This window comes from Mangifera indica, chromosome 16 (genome assembly GCF_011075055.1).
Source record: "Mangifera indica cultivar Alphonso chromosome 16, CATAS_Mindica_2.1, whole genome shotgun sequence".
Lineage (NCBI taxonomy): Eukaryota > Viridiplantae > Streptophyta > Magnoliopsida > Sapindales > Anacardiaceae > Mangifera > Mangifera indica.
This window is the reverse complement of record NC_058152.1, coordinates 9,467,861-9,482,257: the sequence shown is the minus strand read 5'-3', so window position 1 is coordinate 9,482,257 and position 14,397 is coordinate 9,467,861. Positions and strand designations below refer to the sequence as shown.

The 14,397-nt window shown below is 28.6% G+C and overlaps 1 protein-coding gene and 1 non-coding gene across 2 annotated transcripts; one reads left to right on the top strand and one right to left on the bottom strand.

Moving 5' to 3' along the window:
- The first annotated feature begins 3,822 nt into the window (after positions 1-3,822).
- Positions 3,823-3,895, top strand: TRNAD-GUC. The gene has a single exon. It is a non-coding gene; the product is annotated as a tRNA-Asp (tRNA).
- Positions 3,896-10,419: 6,524 nt separating this feature from the next.
- LOC123199301 (ankyrin-1-like) lies at positions 10,420-13,846 on the bottom strand. Its single transcript, XM_044614225.1, has 5 exons — positions 13,788-13,846; positions 13,533-13,612; positions 12,823-13,308; positions 12,620-12,745; positions 10,420-10,614 (listed from the first exon to the last, which is right to left on the bottom strand). The coding sequence occupies exons 2-4, from the start codon at positions 13,576-13,578 to the stop codon at positions 12,624-12,626; spliced, it is 654 nt and encodes a 217-aa protein (XP_044470160.1). The 5' UTR covers positions 13,579-13,612; positions 13,788-13,846; the 3' UTR covers positions 10,420-10,614; positions 12,620-12,623.
- Between the last annotated feature and the right edge of the window lie 551 nt (positions 13,847-14,397).

Below are 14,397 nucleotides of genomic sequence, written 5' to 3'. Positions count from 1 at the left end.
TGTAAATAGGTTTATTTTACTGCATGAAAGATTCTTCCCAGAACGGGGTTGGTGGCGTTGCCGCCAAGGGTTGGCGTTAAAGCCGAGAGGTTGGCTACGTCAACCCGTTCTTTGTCTAAAAATTTTTCAGATTTAAAATTTTATATTTTATAATTATTAATACAATATTATAACAACTTTTAACAATAAAAATAATATGAAATAACAGTATTAAACAATCTAACAACATGAAATCACAACAAAATTAAATTTTATATAAAGTCATGAACATAAATCTATTATATATTATTTGATTTTTAATTGTTCATAAAGAAAACACATAACATATTGACTTGAATGTGAATGATTTTACTGTAAAATTTTTATGATAAATATTAATTCTCTAAAAAAATTTAACAATTTTCGTCTTTCCCTTACTAGAAGACTAAGAAAAAAAAAAGAGAGATAATATTCTCTCTTTCTGCATAAGTTATATCAATGAAAGTATTTTAAGAAAATAAAATATTATTATAATATTTTTATTTAAGTTTTGAAATAAGTGATATATTTATATACACGATAAAAAAAAAAGATAAAATTTCAATTTCCCTTTTAAAAATCCAGAGAAAGACCCTTGCATGTTAACTTTATCATAATTTTTTTAATGTTATAAATATTCTTTAATTATTTTTTTTTTCATAAAATGTTATAAATATTTTTTAACCTTTAAAATTAACTATTAACTTTAATAGATGAAAAAAAAATTATTACTCTTATAAAGGTAAAAATCTATAGGCTAACCTTGGGTTGGAAAAAGCCATTCAGATTCTTACTGTTTAATTTTAAAAAACCCATTTTTTTTTTCATCTACCTCTTAAATTTATTTAAAACATATATTAATATTTTTTTTAAAATTATAAAAAATTTTCAACACTTTATCTGAAAATTTTATTAAATATTTCTTGTATTTAATTTATATTAATTTCGATTAAAATTAATAATACTCACAATTTTTTCGTTTGTGTTTTCATTCAATTAAAAAAATGAAAAAAAAAGACACTAAAAATATACATAAATCACCAATTAAGAAATTATTGTACAAAATTTATGATGAAAATAATATTTGTGGAACAAAACAACAAAACATTTCACTTTAAAAATAGGTTTTAAGAAGAATTATTGGGAATTTGGAGGGGAGAAGCAATTAAGTATATCACACCACATGGGGTAGAGATTGCCGAGGATTTTGGGAATATTTGACTAATCCAGTAATTTAAGAGAAACTGAGGGTGTTTTCCGAATTTTCGTAGGCCCAGGCCTGCCCTGATTATGCAGTAGCTCTGCAGGGGCCCTGCCTCCATAGGTCTGTTTTCCCCGTCCTTTTTTGCCGACTTGTCGGCCGCCTTGCGTGCGGGATTGTATTTGTGGCTTTAAGGAGGTGCATTCAATAATTTGATTTTGAGTTGCATGCTTGTTATGTAATTGCGGGATTGTATTTGTGGCTTTTGGGTCCACGAGCATTAACGGGGTTGGGCTGCTGAATTATATAATTTATATTTTTTAAATAATATATTTTAGGCTCCTAAGATATTGTTTATTAATGTCTTATGAAAGATTTAATAATTAATAAAAATAATCTCTTAGGAAACACAAAAGACATTAATGTCTTTTGAATTTCCTAAATTATAATATTATTTTTTAGTTTTTCTTAATATTTTTGAGTCCCAATATATTATCCTTTTGGTTTTTTAAAAATATATTATTATTTTTATTTTTTTACAAAAATTTGAATAGCATCATCCTGATTAGGTCGCCCCACATGCCTAGAACAATCCAAATAACCCATGAGTCTGGCATGACTCACTATTGTAACAAACCGTGCTCTCATGAGATATGCTAAAAGTGCGGGTCTCAAATCGGATTGGCTCTCAACCCCCTTATCATGTCTTGTGCCTACATTTTGTTTTGAAGTCTTCACATTTCGTTTTGAGTTTTGGGCTTGTCTTTGTTTTGGAGCACACATACTCTTTACTAGCTCTTCTCTCTTTTAAAATATATATATATATATATATATATATATATATATATATATATATATATATAGTTTGTGTTGCTTTAGTTGGCTTTGACACAAACCGTTTCCCAGCTTATGTACTCTTATAGGCTTTGCCTGGCTTTTTTTTTTTTTTTTGAATTTTTTTACTTTTTGTTATGTTAGGGGTAGACACGTTAATTGAGTTTGGTTAAATATAGATCTAGTTTGAAGTCTGTAATTCAAACCTGACCTAAAAAGATTAAGCTATAGACTTTCATATTAAACCCATAGGCCGGCTTATCCTAATCTAACCTAACATTGTTAAAAAATTAAAAAAGTAAAAAATAAAATAAAATAAAATGATAGAAACATGACTTTTACCACAATTTGAAAACCTCCAACAGTTTTTTTTTATTTTTATTTTTTTATATAAACCAATCCAAATCTTATTTCATTTTTAATTTTATCTACAAATCTCTCAATCTAAATTCTTTCATTATATTTTCAATCTCATTTTCTCTTATAAACTTTTTTTTTTTAAGAAACTATCAGCATTCGCAAATAATAATTCTTTGTGTTTATACTTTTTTTTTCATTTCAATTTTTTTATTATAAAATATTACAAATGAATTAAAAAATTTAGATATTGAAGATAAATAGATAAATGGTATGATATATAAATTTTATTTATGTTTATAATTATGTAGTATATAAATTTATTTATTTATACTTTATTATAAATTTATAATATTTTTTATTATGTAACCATGATATTCCTCCACTACAAGTGAGGGGTTATAAATAAAATATTTAGAGTATTGTCCTCGATTTTAATAATTAAAAAATAATTTGAGTTTAAATTTTTTAATTATTTTTTTTTAAATTTCTTTAAATGGGTTGGTTCGATTAACTCAACTTGACCCTATAGATAGCGTTGGGCGTTAAAAATTACATGGGTTGCCCCATGCCCGAAGGCCTATCACTATATAGGCCTAAGGCTTGACCCAGCCTGACTCACGGGTTCGATGCATTGAGCTTAACTTAGCTTGATCCACCATAGATATGTCTAGCTAGGGGCATTTGGCTGTATGACTACTCCTCACTCAATATTTGATAAAATGACATATTTGTCAGAGGATATTAGTTTTATTTTATTTATATATTATAAGAAATGTAATTAATTACCGTCTTGTTCATCATGTTTAAAATATTATAATACTTTTTTGGACATAAATTATGAATAAATATTACAAGAGTGTAAATGTTATTCTTTACTTTAAACTTACTAGAGCCTCATAGTGTTTTAAAAATTATCATATTTATTCTATATATTTTGAAAATAAAGTTATAATTATAGAAATTTGTAATATCACATTTACACATTTAATTTATTACATTCAGTTTTTTTTTTTTGTGTAAATGCTTTTTTTTTTTTGAATTCCCAAAAATCCTCAAAATTTCCTCTAATATATATATAAAGTTATAGTTCTTCTATTAACATTTTCATTGACACTCCTGTCATGTCTATATTTGTACTAATAATGTTTTTATTATTTTTAATTAAATGTAACATAAATTAAGTTTATAAAAAATTTAACAACTTTAATAAACATATGATAGATTTTTTTTTTTTTAAGACTTAATGTGCATTTAGATGGGAAATACCCATTTGGCCTATCTTTGATTTCATTAAAATCTGAAATAAAAATTGAAGGTGAGATAAGATGTGGACATTTCGGCTGGTTTGGCCCATTTTGAGCTTAAATGTTAATTAATATATAAAATAATATTAAATAATCCGCACAAGAACTGGTTGTAGTATAGTGGTGAGTATTCCTGCCTGTCACGCAGGCGACCCGGGTTCGATCCCCGGCAACGGCGTCTAAATTTTAGAATTTTACTTTACGGCCGAGACCCATGAAAAGCCGCCTAAGCCCAAACTATTATAAAGTATAAGGCCTAGCCCAAGCTCAAGTGGTAAAGGAGTGGAGTAATTCATATTCCTTAAATTTTATCTTAATTATAAATTAATCTCAAAATTAAAATTTGAATTTCCGAAATTTACGAAGAACATCAGTCTTTTCGATAGTTTTCACGTCTGTATTATAAATCATTTACAAATTTAGGGTATTTCTGTCATTACATACTATGTAAATTTCAATTTTTAATCATAATTAATTTTTTTTTTTTTTATTGTTTTACAACTTTGTTTGTAGCATTTTTATGAGTTTTCGGAAACAGTAATACTTTAAAGTTTATAAAAAGGAATAATACTATGTGTATCTATTTTTTATACATAATTCATATACATAATGATGTGTCATCATGTAACTAAATGATTTTAAAACATGTGTCATCATATGATAAAGAAACATCTAATCACATGATAATAGCTCATCTGTGTATATAAATTATGTACCAAAAATAGGTATACAGAGTTTTATTGTATAAAAAGTGGTCGAATCTCATTTTTAGGTTTTGAGAAAGTTATTTTCCAGGTTTCTCTAAAATTTGCTAAAAAATTTATTAAACTTTTTATAAAACTTATTAATTTCTCTAAGAGAAAGTTATTTTTAATTTTAATTAAAAATTTGCTGCCACAAATATAAATAGCAGTATAATTATATGTTTGAGATTAAATAATTACTTTTTAAAATGTTACGGTGTTGATGTTTTTAAGGATTCTAAAAATCCTAAAAAACTCTTAAATTTTTCATTGAAACTTTATGTTTTATTTTTAATATTTGTTTGTTTGATGAAAATGTAAGACCAAAAGACTTATACCCACCCAAGGCTTAATTTATTGTCAAACTTTTATTCGCTAATTTTTAAAAGTTTAAATATCTACCCATTAGCTTTTAAAATTAACAAAATTTATTAGTTATATGGGTATAATTATTATTTAATATGTAATATTAAAAAAAATTATCTTATTTCTCATCCAAAGTTTTAAAAACTAATAATTTTTCTCGGCGTAAGTTTTAAAAAGTTATATTTTCCCTTTTAGAGTTTGTATTTTTTTTTCTTCGATGACTAGAGTTTGATTGATAGCCTACAAAAACATTTTCAACCCATTTTTGAAATCGACTGAAAACAAATGGGAGAAAGGTCATCTACTCAACGTCCGAAAAGAGAGATCAAAGATCTCCCAAAAATAGATAGGAGAAAGGTCTTTCTCTTAGTGTCAAAAAGACGACATTCGAAACATCATTTGCTTCGCGTTTGATGAAAATATTAAAAGACGAAGATAAGGATGTCTGACGTGTCGTTTTTAGGCGATCTTCGAACAACCTTTGTCTTTGGGCCATCTATTATTCACTGATTTGATGTCATGTTTTCACTTATTCATCTGTTTTCAAGATGAGGGAGGGAGCACCAACCAATTTTGAAGATGGGTTGAAGACTTTCTTGGTTAAACCTCGGTTGTTAGTGAAGGAAGAAAAAAAATGCAAACTTTAGGGAGAAAATGTTATTTTTCAAAACTTAAGTTTGGGGAAAGTTGTTAATTTTTAAAATCTTAGATGAAAAATGAGATAAAAATATTTTTTTTAATATTACAATTTAAATGACAATTATAAATTTAAAATATTTTATTAACTTTATCAACTGAAGGATATATATTTGAATTTTCAAAAATTAGTAAATGTAAGTATGATAATAAACTAAACCTTGGGTGAGAATAAGTCCTTTGACCAAAACATAATACTAACTAAACTATATAAACATAACAAGATAATATCAACTGGAGGCTTAAAATTGGAGAATAGGGCTGGATTCGAGCCGAGTCGAGCTCCGCTCGCAGCCAGCTCGAGCTTAACTCGGTTCAAATATGAGCGGCTCGAGTTTGGCTCGAGCTTGACTCGAGCTCGGCTAAGGCCGGCTCGTTTTGGGCTCGCGCTCGGTTCGGCTCGACTCTGTTCGGTTCGGTTCATTTTTTATTATCAAAACGATATCGTTTTTAATATATATTAATCAAAATGACATCGTTTTGTATAAAAAAATTTAAAAAAAAAATATACCGAGCCAACTCTAGCCAGCTCAAGCTCAAGCTCGGCTCGATCTCGATCGAGCTGAGCCAAGCCTAGATCGTTTCGGGCTCGACCGAGCTGAGCTCAAGCTCGAGCCGAGGCTCGGCTCGAATCCAGCCCTATTGGAGAAAATTAGCATAATTAAGATAGAGGGTTATGTGCGGTATTAAATAAGATTTAAAGAGTTTTTGATTTTAGAAGAGCAAGACTTAGGCACGAGGGGAAGATCAATGAAATGGAGGCTAACAATAACTTCTTTAATTTTTTTAAGATTCGACCAGCATTGAATTTCTTTCTTTACCTTAATAATAATTGAAATTATTTTCAAAATTGAATTTATAATTATTTATGTTTTACTTATTGTTTTTAAAACTCAAACAGACTGATTCGATTAAAGCTTGTAGTTGGTATGATTCAAATAAAGTATTAAAACTATTTAAACCATTGGGCCACTTTGAATCATAACTAAAACAAGTAAATTGTATCGAGTTGTGGTTCAACCACGGATTCAATTCTATTTCAATGATTATATTACATCAGTATGATTTTGTAAATTTTTTTTGCAATTGCATTCAAGTCCCAACTTTGTTTGTCAATAATCTTTTTTAATTTACTTATTTTTTTTCTAAATAATAAAAAAATAAAAATATATTACAATTATTATGACTCAAACTTGAACCTTATCAATTGCAAGGGAATGGAGCATTCAATCATTTAGATTGGGCATTTGACTAGTCAAACTAAGAAAAAGTTAGATTAAGCTTGAGATCAGGTCAAGATCGAATCCAAGTGTAAAAACATTAATTTTACTTCAAAATTGTCCTTTTTAAATAATTTTTTTCCTTCTTTGTTCAGCTTGCTATTCCATTTTTGAATTAAATTTCAACAAGACACAAAAGAAGGCCAATTCTTTTTAAATTACTTTAACAAGAACCTTCTCTCATTATATAAGCAAGAACTAAGAGAGAGGAGACAAAATCTTATATTAAGACTTAAGAGAATGGATATAACAAATACAATTTTTTGTAGGCATTGTGGTGTCTTATATCAAGTACAATAATGCTTATTGTGCTAATAAAAATAGTACTACCAACTACTAATTGACAGGATATTATCATTTGATAAAGTAATTTTGAATTAAAGATAAATTAAATAATTAAATTATTTAATAATATAATAACACGTCAGTATTAATACCTATTTTGTTAGTTTATATAGGTTTACTCGTATTAAAAGCTTGAATTATTCTTTTTTATAAATTTGAATACCTTTTATTTGTTAAATATTACACTTTGACCCATGATATCTAATTTCTGAAATATATTTGTGATCCCATTGGGAGTTAAGCATAGACCTAGTAAATGGGCAAGTGAGTTGGGTAAAACAAGTATGGATCAAACGAATCGATTTATATGAGTAATAATTTTTTAAATCCATATCGATCATGCGGGTATAAATCAATCTGTAGGTTATCTACTAATATTACTTTCTCACTAGTTCTCTTTTATTTTTATTATTTTAATGTATTCATTTTCAAATTTTTAATATTTTTTTCTTCAAATACTTCATAGAGATGATAAGTATTTTACGAAGGAATGAAAATCTACCTCAAATTATAAAAATGTTTTTTTATAGATTTGAAGAATTTTAATATTAGACACGAAATAAAAATCTATAACAAAATATTCAATGTTTAAATTCTTTAAATTTATTTTCAACAGAACAAAATTTCTCATCAAATTCTCATAAAACCCAAGAAACAAAAAAGTAAAGTGGTTGTTTGAGAATATGACCCTAAACGAAATTCTAAATGAGAGGCGGCTTTATATGAATATAATAACTTTTTTATTAATCTATTTTTATAGTGGCAAGGTGGGTGGTAAGTATTTCATTCTATAATATTAATGGGTTGATTTTAAAGAATAATCAATTAGTTATATTAGTGAAGATTGAAAATTTATATTTGTTTCAAATAGGCCAAAAGACTTATTCTCTCCCAAGGTTTAATATAATTTTAAACTTTAATTCGTTAATTTTTAAAAACTTAAATATTTACTCATAAATGAAGCATAAAATCATTATTTATTAAAAATATTTAAAAAATTAAAATTTTATTACATTTTTCTCTCCAGATTTAAAAATATAATAATTATCCCTTTATCAAAAATTTAAAAAGTGACAATTCTTCCCTATATTTTTTTTTTTTTCTCTTCAGTAACGATTTGCTGTCTTCATCTTAGAGAAAAACCGTTCGTCTTTGTCTCTAACTAAGACAACCGAAGATGGAATGGAGAGTGACTAGGAGGGAGAGAGAAGGCACGAGGGAAGACAACTGATGGTCAAAGATAGCGAATCATCGTCGAAGAAAAAAGGAAAAACCTAGAGGAAAATAGTCATTTTTCAAACTTTTGACAATGAAAAATTGTTAGATTATTAAATATGAGAAATAAAATATGATAAAATTTTAATTTTTTAAATATTTGTAGTAAATGATGGTTTTACCTTTAACTTTAACTAAGATTTTTAACATAAATTAACTTATGAGTGAGAGTTTAAGTTTTTAAAAGTTGAAGAGTGAGAGTTTAAAATTACATCAAACCCTAGGTGGAAACAGTCTTTTGGCCTTTCAAATATTATGATGCTAGAGTGATTGAAACTAAGAATTTTTTAAATGTATTTGTTTTATTGATTTAATTTTAGAGCGAAACTGAGTTCATTTCATATCAAGAAAATAGCAAATATATGAAATTTGTATTGGATATATTGCAAATCCGATGTTAAAGAAGAGAAGGAAGATACATACGAAAAAAATCATAGGGCATCCATTGGCATACCTTATGTACCTGTAAAAATATATTGCGCATGAATATGGATCCAAATAAATACAAATTGATAAATTTAAAAAATTCATATTCATTTTTCAGGCAAGGGCCCTTAGCTAACCAATCAATTTTGTTAGGTCTAATTAAACATTACTCTACCTATAACTGTATTTTCCTGGTTGTATGAATTCCTGCATTGATAAGTCAAAAGGGAGTCCATGAATTATTACCAGTCATGATTTGATAATTTTTTGACTCTCTTCATTCTCTAAAGACCAAATGATTGTTTTCCATCCAAGGTTTGATAAAATGATATTATCACCATTTAAATTTGAAAAAACTAAATTTTTACATTTTATCTATTTTTATTAGTATATTTTATTTTATTTATTTTAGAAATGAATGTTTTACCTTTTTATTAAAGTTTCAAAATTGTTATTGATATCTAATATAAATGTTAAATTACTAATATATCTTTACTAGTTTAAAATTTTATCATTTAAATAATGTAAAATTTTAAATCTTTAATCAAACTTAAAATGTTGTGGTTTGCTCAATACATTTGGGTGTTACTATAATTTTTTAAACTATGAAAAGACATATTAAAATTTTAAAAATATTAAAACCTTTTAAAATTTCAAACCCTCTCTAAAATTTTTATTATCACCTATAAAATTTTTAAAAATTACAATACACCTTCAAATATATAATTTTTTTTAAAACAAAAAAATATATGTAAATTTACCTTTTTTTACCTTTTTATCTAATAAAATTTACTAATAAAAATTGATACTTAAAAAAAATCATTAAATTATATATTTAATACATAATAACAAAAAATTATGATCTTGAAGATAAAATTTAGCAATAATTGCAAAAAATAACTGACAGTGATCATTGAGTTCGCACGTTTGAACACGATTCAAAGGCATAAAGGTCAATAAAATAACACAAAATTATGATCTCGAATTTAAAATATATTAAATAAACTTAGGGCCAAAAAATTATTTTCCATCCAAGTTTTGATGCACTCTTAAAGACTCAAAGTCCCATTTGTAGACTAACTACTATTGAAATTTTCTATTAGAGATAAGGGTAAAATTATCATTTTATCAATAATATTAAAAAAAATAAAATTCATTATGTTTTTTGCTCAAAGTTTTAAAAACTAACAACTTCACATTTGTTTAAAGTTTTCTAACTTTTAAAAGTAGCATTCCCTCCTTAAAACCTAGGGTTTACTTTGCAGATACTCTCCAACCATCGAAGAAGACAGTTCAACCCATGAATCTAAGACCACCCTTCAACTCTCTAGTGATTCTAGAAGACGCGACAAAGACGGGTATTCATCGACTCTATCGATTCTTTTAAAATCGATGAAGTCTTCATTCATTCATCTTGAATTGATGAGTGTATCATCCCCCTTCAGGTACATTCTCTTGATGGAAATATACCAGAAGAGAAGTGCATAGTTGAACTATTTGAAAATTTTAACACATGATCATAATTATAAGATATGCAAAAATGTGATGTAATAAAAGTAATTGCTTTATTAATCAAATTCATAAAATAAACGTATCTAAAATCTCTGTCATAAAATAATTATATAAATCGTGAGTAAACAATGTGTCTGAAAGTAATAAAAATGCCAAATGTATGTCTGTAAAACTGGAATGACATAAACTCTCCTCTCCTTGTGAAATTGTTCACTAGACTATTAGATCCCCATTTGTCCTGTTCTCACCTCTATCTGCAAAACATACACAAGGAAACATGTACGTAAAACTCAATAAGTGGAGACATTTCGACATCCTTAGTGACTAAATTATCTAGTAGTAAAACTCACATTTTGTTTGTGAGCTAAAAATATCACATTACAATACCTTCAGGCCCTAACATGGATCATTTATGAAAACTGTAGAGACCCAAGTTGAAATCAACATATCTGATACCCTAGTGAAAGCTGCTAAGGTACCTCATGCATATGTCAAACAGACTATTAGGTTATCTAACTAGGACACCCTAATCACATAGGAAAATCTTTGATAACAGCTCATTCCCTTGCTATATAGTTGATTAAAACTACTACTAACCATCCAAAGATGACCCTTATCTCAGGCATATATGTGGTGCATCTGGTGATCACGTGAGAAATATTTAAAAGCCATACCCTTACAATACATACCTAAATTAAATTGGGGGGCTATGCGCCTTGGCACCGAGTACACGATGTATCTCATAGGTGTCTAACCTTATTGCTCTCACAGATATTGTCACTTACGCACATAATTAGTGACTATCTAGTTGTATGACACTAGTCTTAAGGTTGCTGACTTTTTTACTTAGATTTGACTTGATCTAAGTTTGTGATGTCATTCACATAGTCAAACACCTTATTTATGCCTTTCTAGAATTTTCTATCTTTTATTGGTTCATTATTCTTCTTATATAACTCTCACCCCTTTTATGCACATAACTTAGGGGTATAATCATCTTTTGATTTTGTCTAAGGTTACACAGTCGTGTGCTTTTCAACCTATTCCTGTGTGTCTCTTGAACTACATATATGGGCGTGTGACACTTAGCACAAGCTCATGTATAGGGTAGATGTATATAAAGAGTTAGTTTGGGCACTCTCTTGTGTACTTAGATCTATGTGTACAACAACGTGTGTCCTATACCACATGAACTTTCAAATTTTTTAGAACGACACACAAACGTGTAGGGTTTCTACGTTGTTCCAGTCGCATATAAAAGTCATTCAAGTACATATTCAAACTAACACAAAGTGTCTCTAAGCCCCTACATAGTTTATTCAATGGAAATCATGCTTTATAACAAGTACACACTTCACATCAACGACATTAATGAATTATCATCTCAATACTCATAATATTCAAACTTAAGAGGCTAAACATGTATGTGGTTTATCCTAATCACATAAAAAAACAAGTACATCATACATATCATCACATTTATGCTTAATTAACTCTGGATCATCTATATAACAAACAAACTTTGAGGATTCCATGATCAAATAAGGGATTTTTGTCCACTTACTTAGACTCCAATGATAAAGCCTCCCCATCATTGTAATGGTGATTCTGGTGACCACTAGTGGCTCTACAGGCGACGAAAATACTCTTTCTCTCTCTCACACTCTCTGTTTTCTGTGGCTATCAAAGATAATGCCAGAAAGTTAGGGTTATCATGTTTTTATTTTAATTTCTGGAAGTGATATAGAGGAATGTATAGACATAAAGGGGTCATGTGTTCAGTTGCACAACTAAGGCAACCTTCTGCTTCGCCATGATCATGATCTAATCCACTTATTGATTTTCTACTAACCATACACGGTCATGTATATTTCTATATACGGGCGTGTACTATTGAAATATAAGCTAGCTTGTCTTTCCTATTGAATCTTATAATATACCAATAAGGGGTAACTCTGATAAGCACTTTACCACCTATCTGAAACTCAAGATCACATCTCCTCTAATTTGTATAACTCTTCTAATGGTCTTGGGTTTGCCTCAATCTGTCACTGATCATCCTCACATCCTCAATCATCCTCTGAGTCTGCTCGTGTCTTAATGACTAAGCTAAGGCATTTCTCTCTCTTATCTCATCCCAGTGTAACAGTGATTTATATTTCCTTTATACAGAGCCTCATAAGGAGCTATCTTGATGGTTGCCTAGTAACCATTATTGTAAACAAACTCTATCAATGACAATACATCTATCCAACTCACCTTTTTATCTAGACAACAAGCCCTTAACATGTTCTCGATCACCTTTTTGACCCTTTGCCGTGTCCCCGTCGTTATCTTGCTCAAAAACTAGTTGCCGGTAGCATTGCAACAGATCCAGAGCAATATCTAAATAATATCAAATTATGACAAAATTAGTTCACAGAAAAGGTAAATTTTTTTTATTTTGCAAGAAATTCTTTTACCGTAGAGGTCGTCAATAATGCATGTTGTGAGAAGCATAACACCATTCTTGCTCCCATGCGGGTTGAGCTCCTCCATGGGAGTTTCATAGTAAAGATATCGAACCATGTCTCGATGGCCGTAGAGAGACGCCACAACCACGGGTATGTAGCCGTGCTTGTTCAGAATGCGAAGCAATTCCTGGTTCTTCTTCACTAAATACTCAGCAATCTTTGTGATTCCACCGGTGGCTGCAAAATTAAGGGCTGTGGCACCATTCTTGTTATTGATTCCCAAGTCTTCTGCGCTGATCCTTTTCACTAGCTCTTCAACAATCTTTACTCGGCCTGCTAGCACCGCAATGTGAAGAGCTGTGTCACCGTCCGCTGAAAGGCTGGCGGTTAGCGCAGTTGGATTCGCATCAAGGCAATTCACTGTAACTTCAAAATCGCCAGCATCCACAGCCCTGTATAGACGCAGATTTTGGATGTATTCGCTGTCCTTTCCATCTGCCAGAACAAAAAATGAAAAATCTAAAAAAAGATAATAATTTTTTTCAATTCTTATACAGGAAATTTGATTGAAATTTTCTGGGCTAGTACATCATGGACAAAAAGAATACTAGCCATTATTTTTAAAAAAGAGAATTTCCATTTAAATCAAACTGTCTTCACTGAGATTTTTCCTTAATTTATAAAAAAAAAAAAAACCTTTGATAATGAGAATAAATTACCTTTGTTCTTGCCTGCCATTTCCCTGGAAGCAGATGCCTCAGGCATTTTAGTTTAATTTCACAGCAGCAGCCTAATATATCTGCATTAATAATTGTGCAGGAGAGAACAAAAGCAAGATGATTTATCAGTTTAACTTTTATTTATATATAGACACATATTTTTTTTATAAATTATTGAATTGATCCACACAAAATATATAAGATATGAAAACATATATTAAAATTAAGTACTGTAAACTATAACTTTTGACTTACATTCTCCAAAGTTGTGGTTGCAATTTATATTGAAGTGAAACAAAATTGCTGTTATAAGAGCTTGATTTGTGTGGCTTTATCTTCTCATATATATGCATGTGAAAAGAGAAAATTCCAAGTTCTAGAAATCATAAAAAGGAAAATAAATAGTAATCTTTATCCAATCTTTCTTGTGAAATTACTATAACGTGCTTTACTTTGTGGTCATTGGTAAGTGTTAATGAAGAAAGATTATCGTGGTATTGATGTAAATGATAAATTGCGTTAGAATAAAACCAAAGAAAGATTTGAAAGGAAAGTCATATACACAAACAAATCTTACTATCTTATTTATATGAAATGAATTGACAACATACAATTAAATGTTGTGATTGTTTATTTTATCTCTCACTTTAAAATTATTTAATTATAAATTATCACATTAGATTATATAAATAAATTAATAAAATTTATTTGTATATAAAATCAATCAAACTATGTATACATATTTTTGGTACACAATTTATATATACAGATGAGGTATTATCATGTGATTGGATGTTTCTTTATCATATGATGACACATGTTTTAAAATCACCTAATTACATGATGACACATCACTGTGTACATG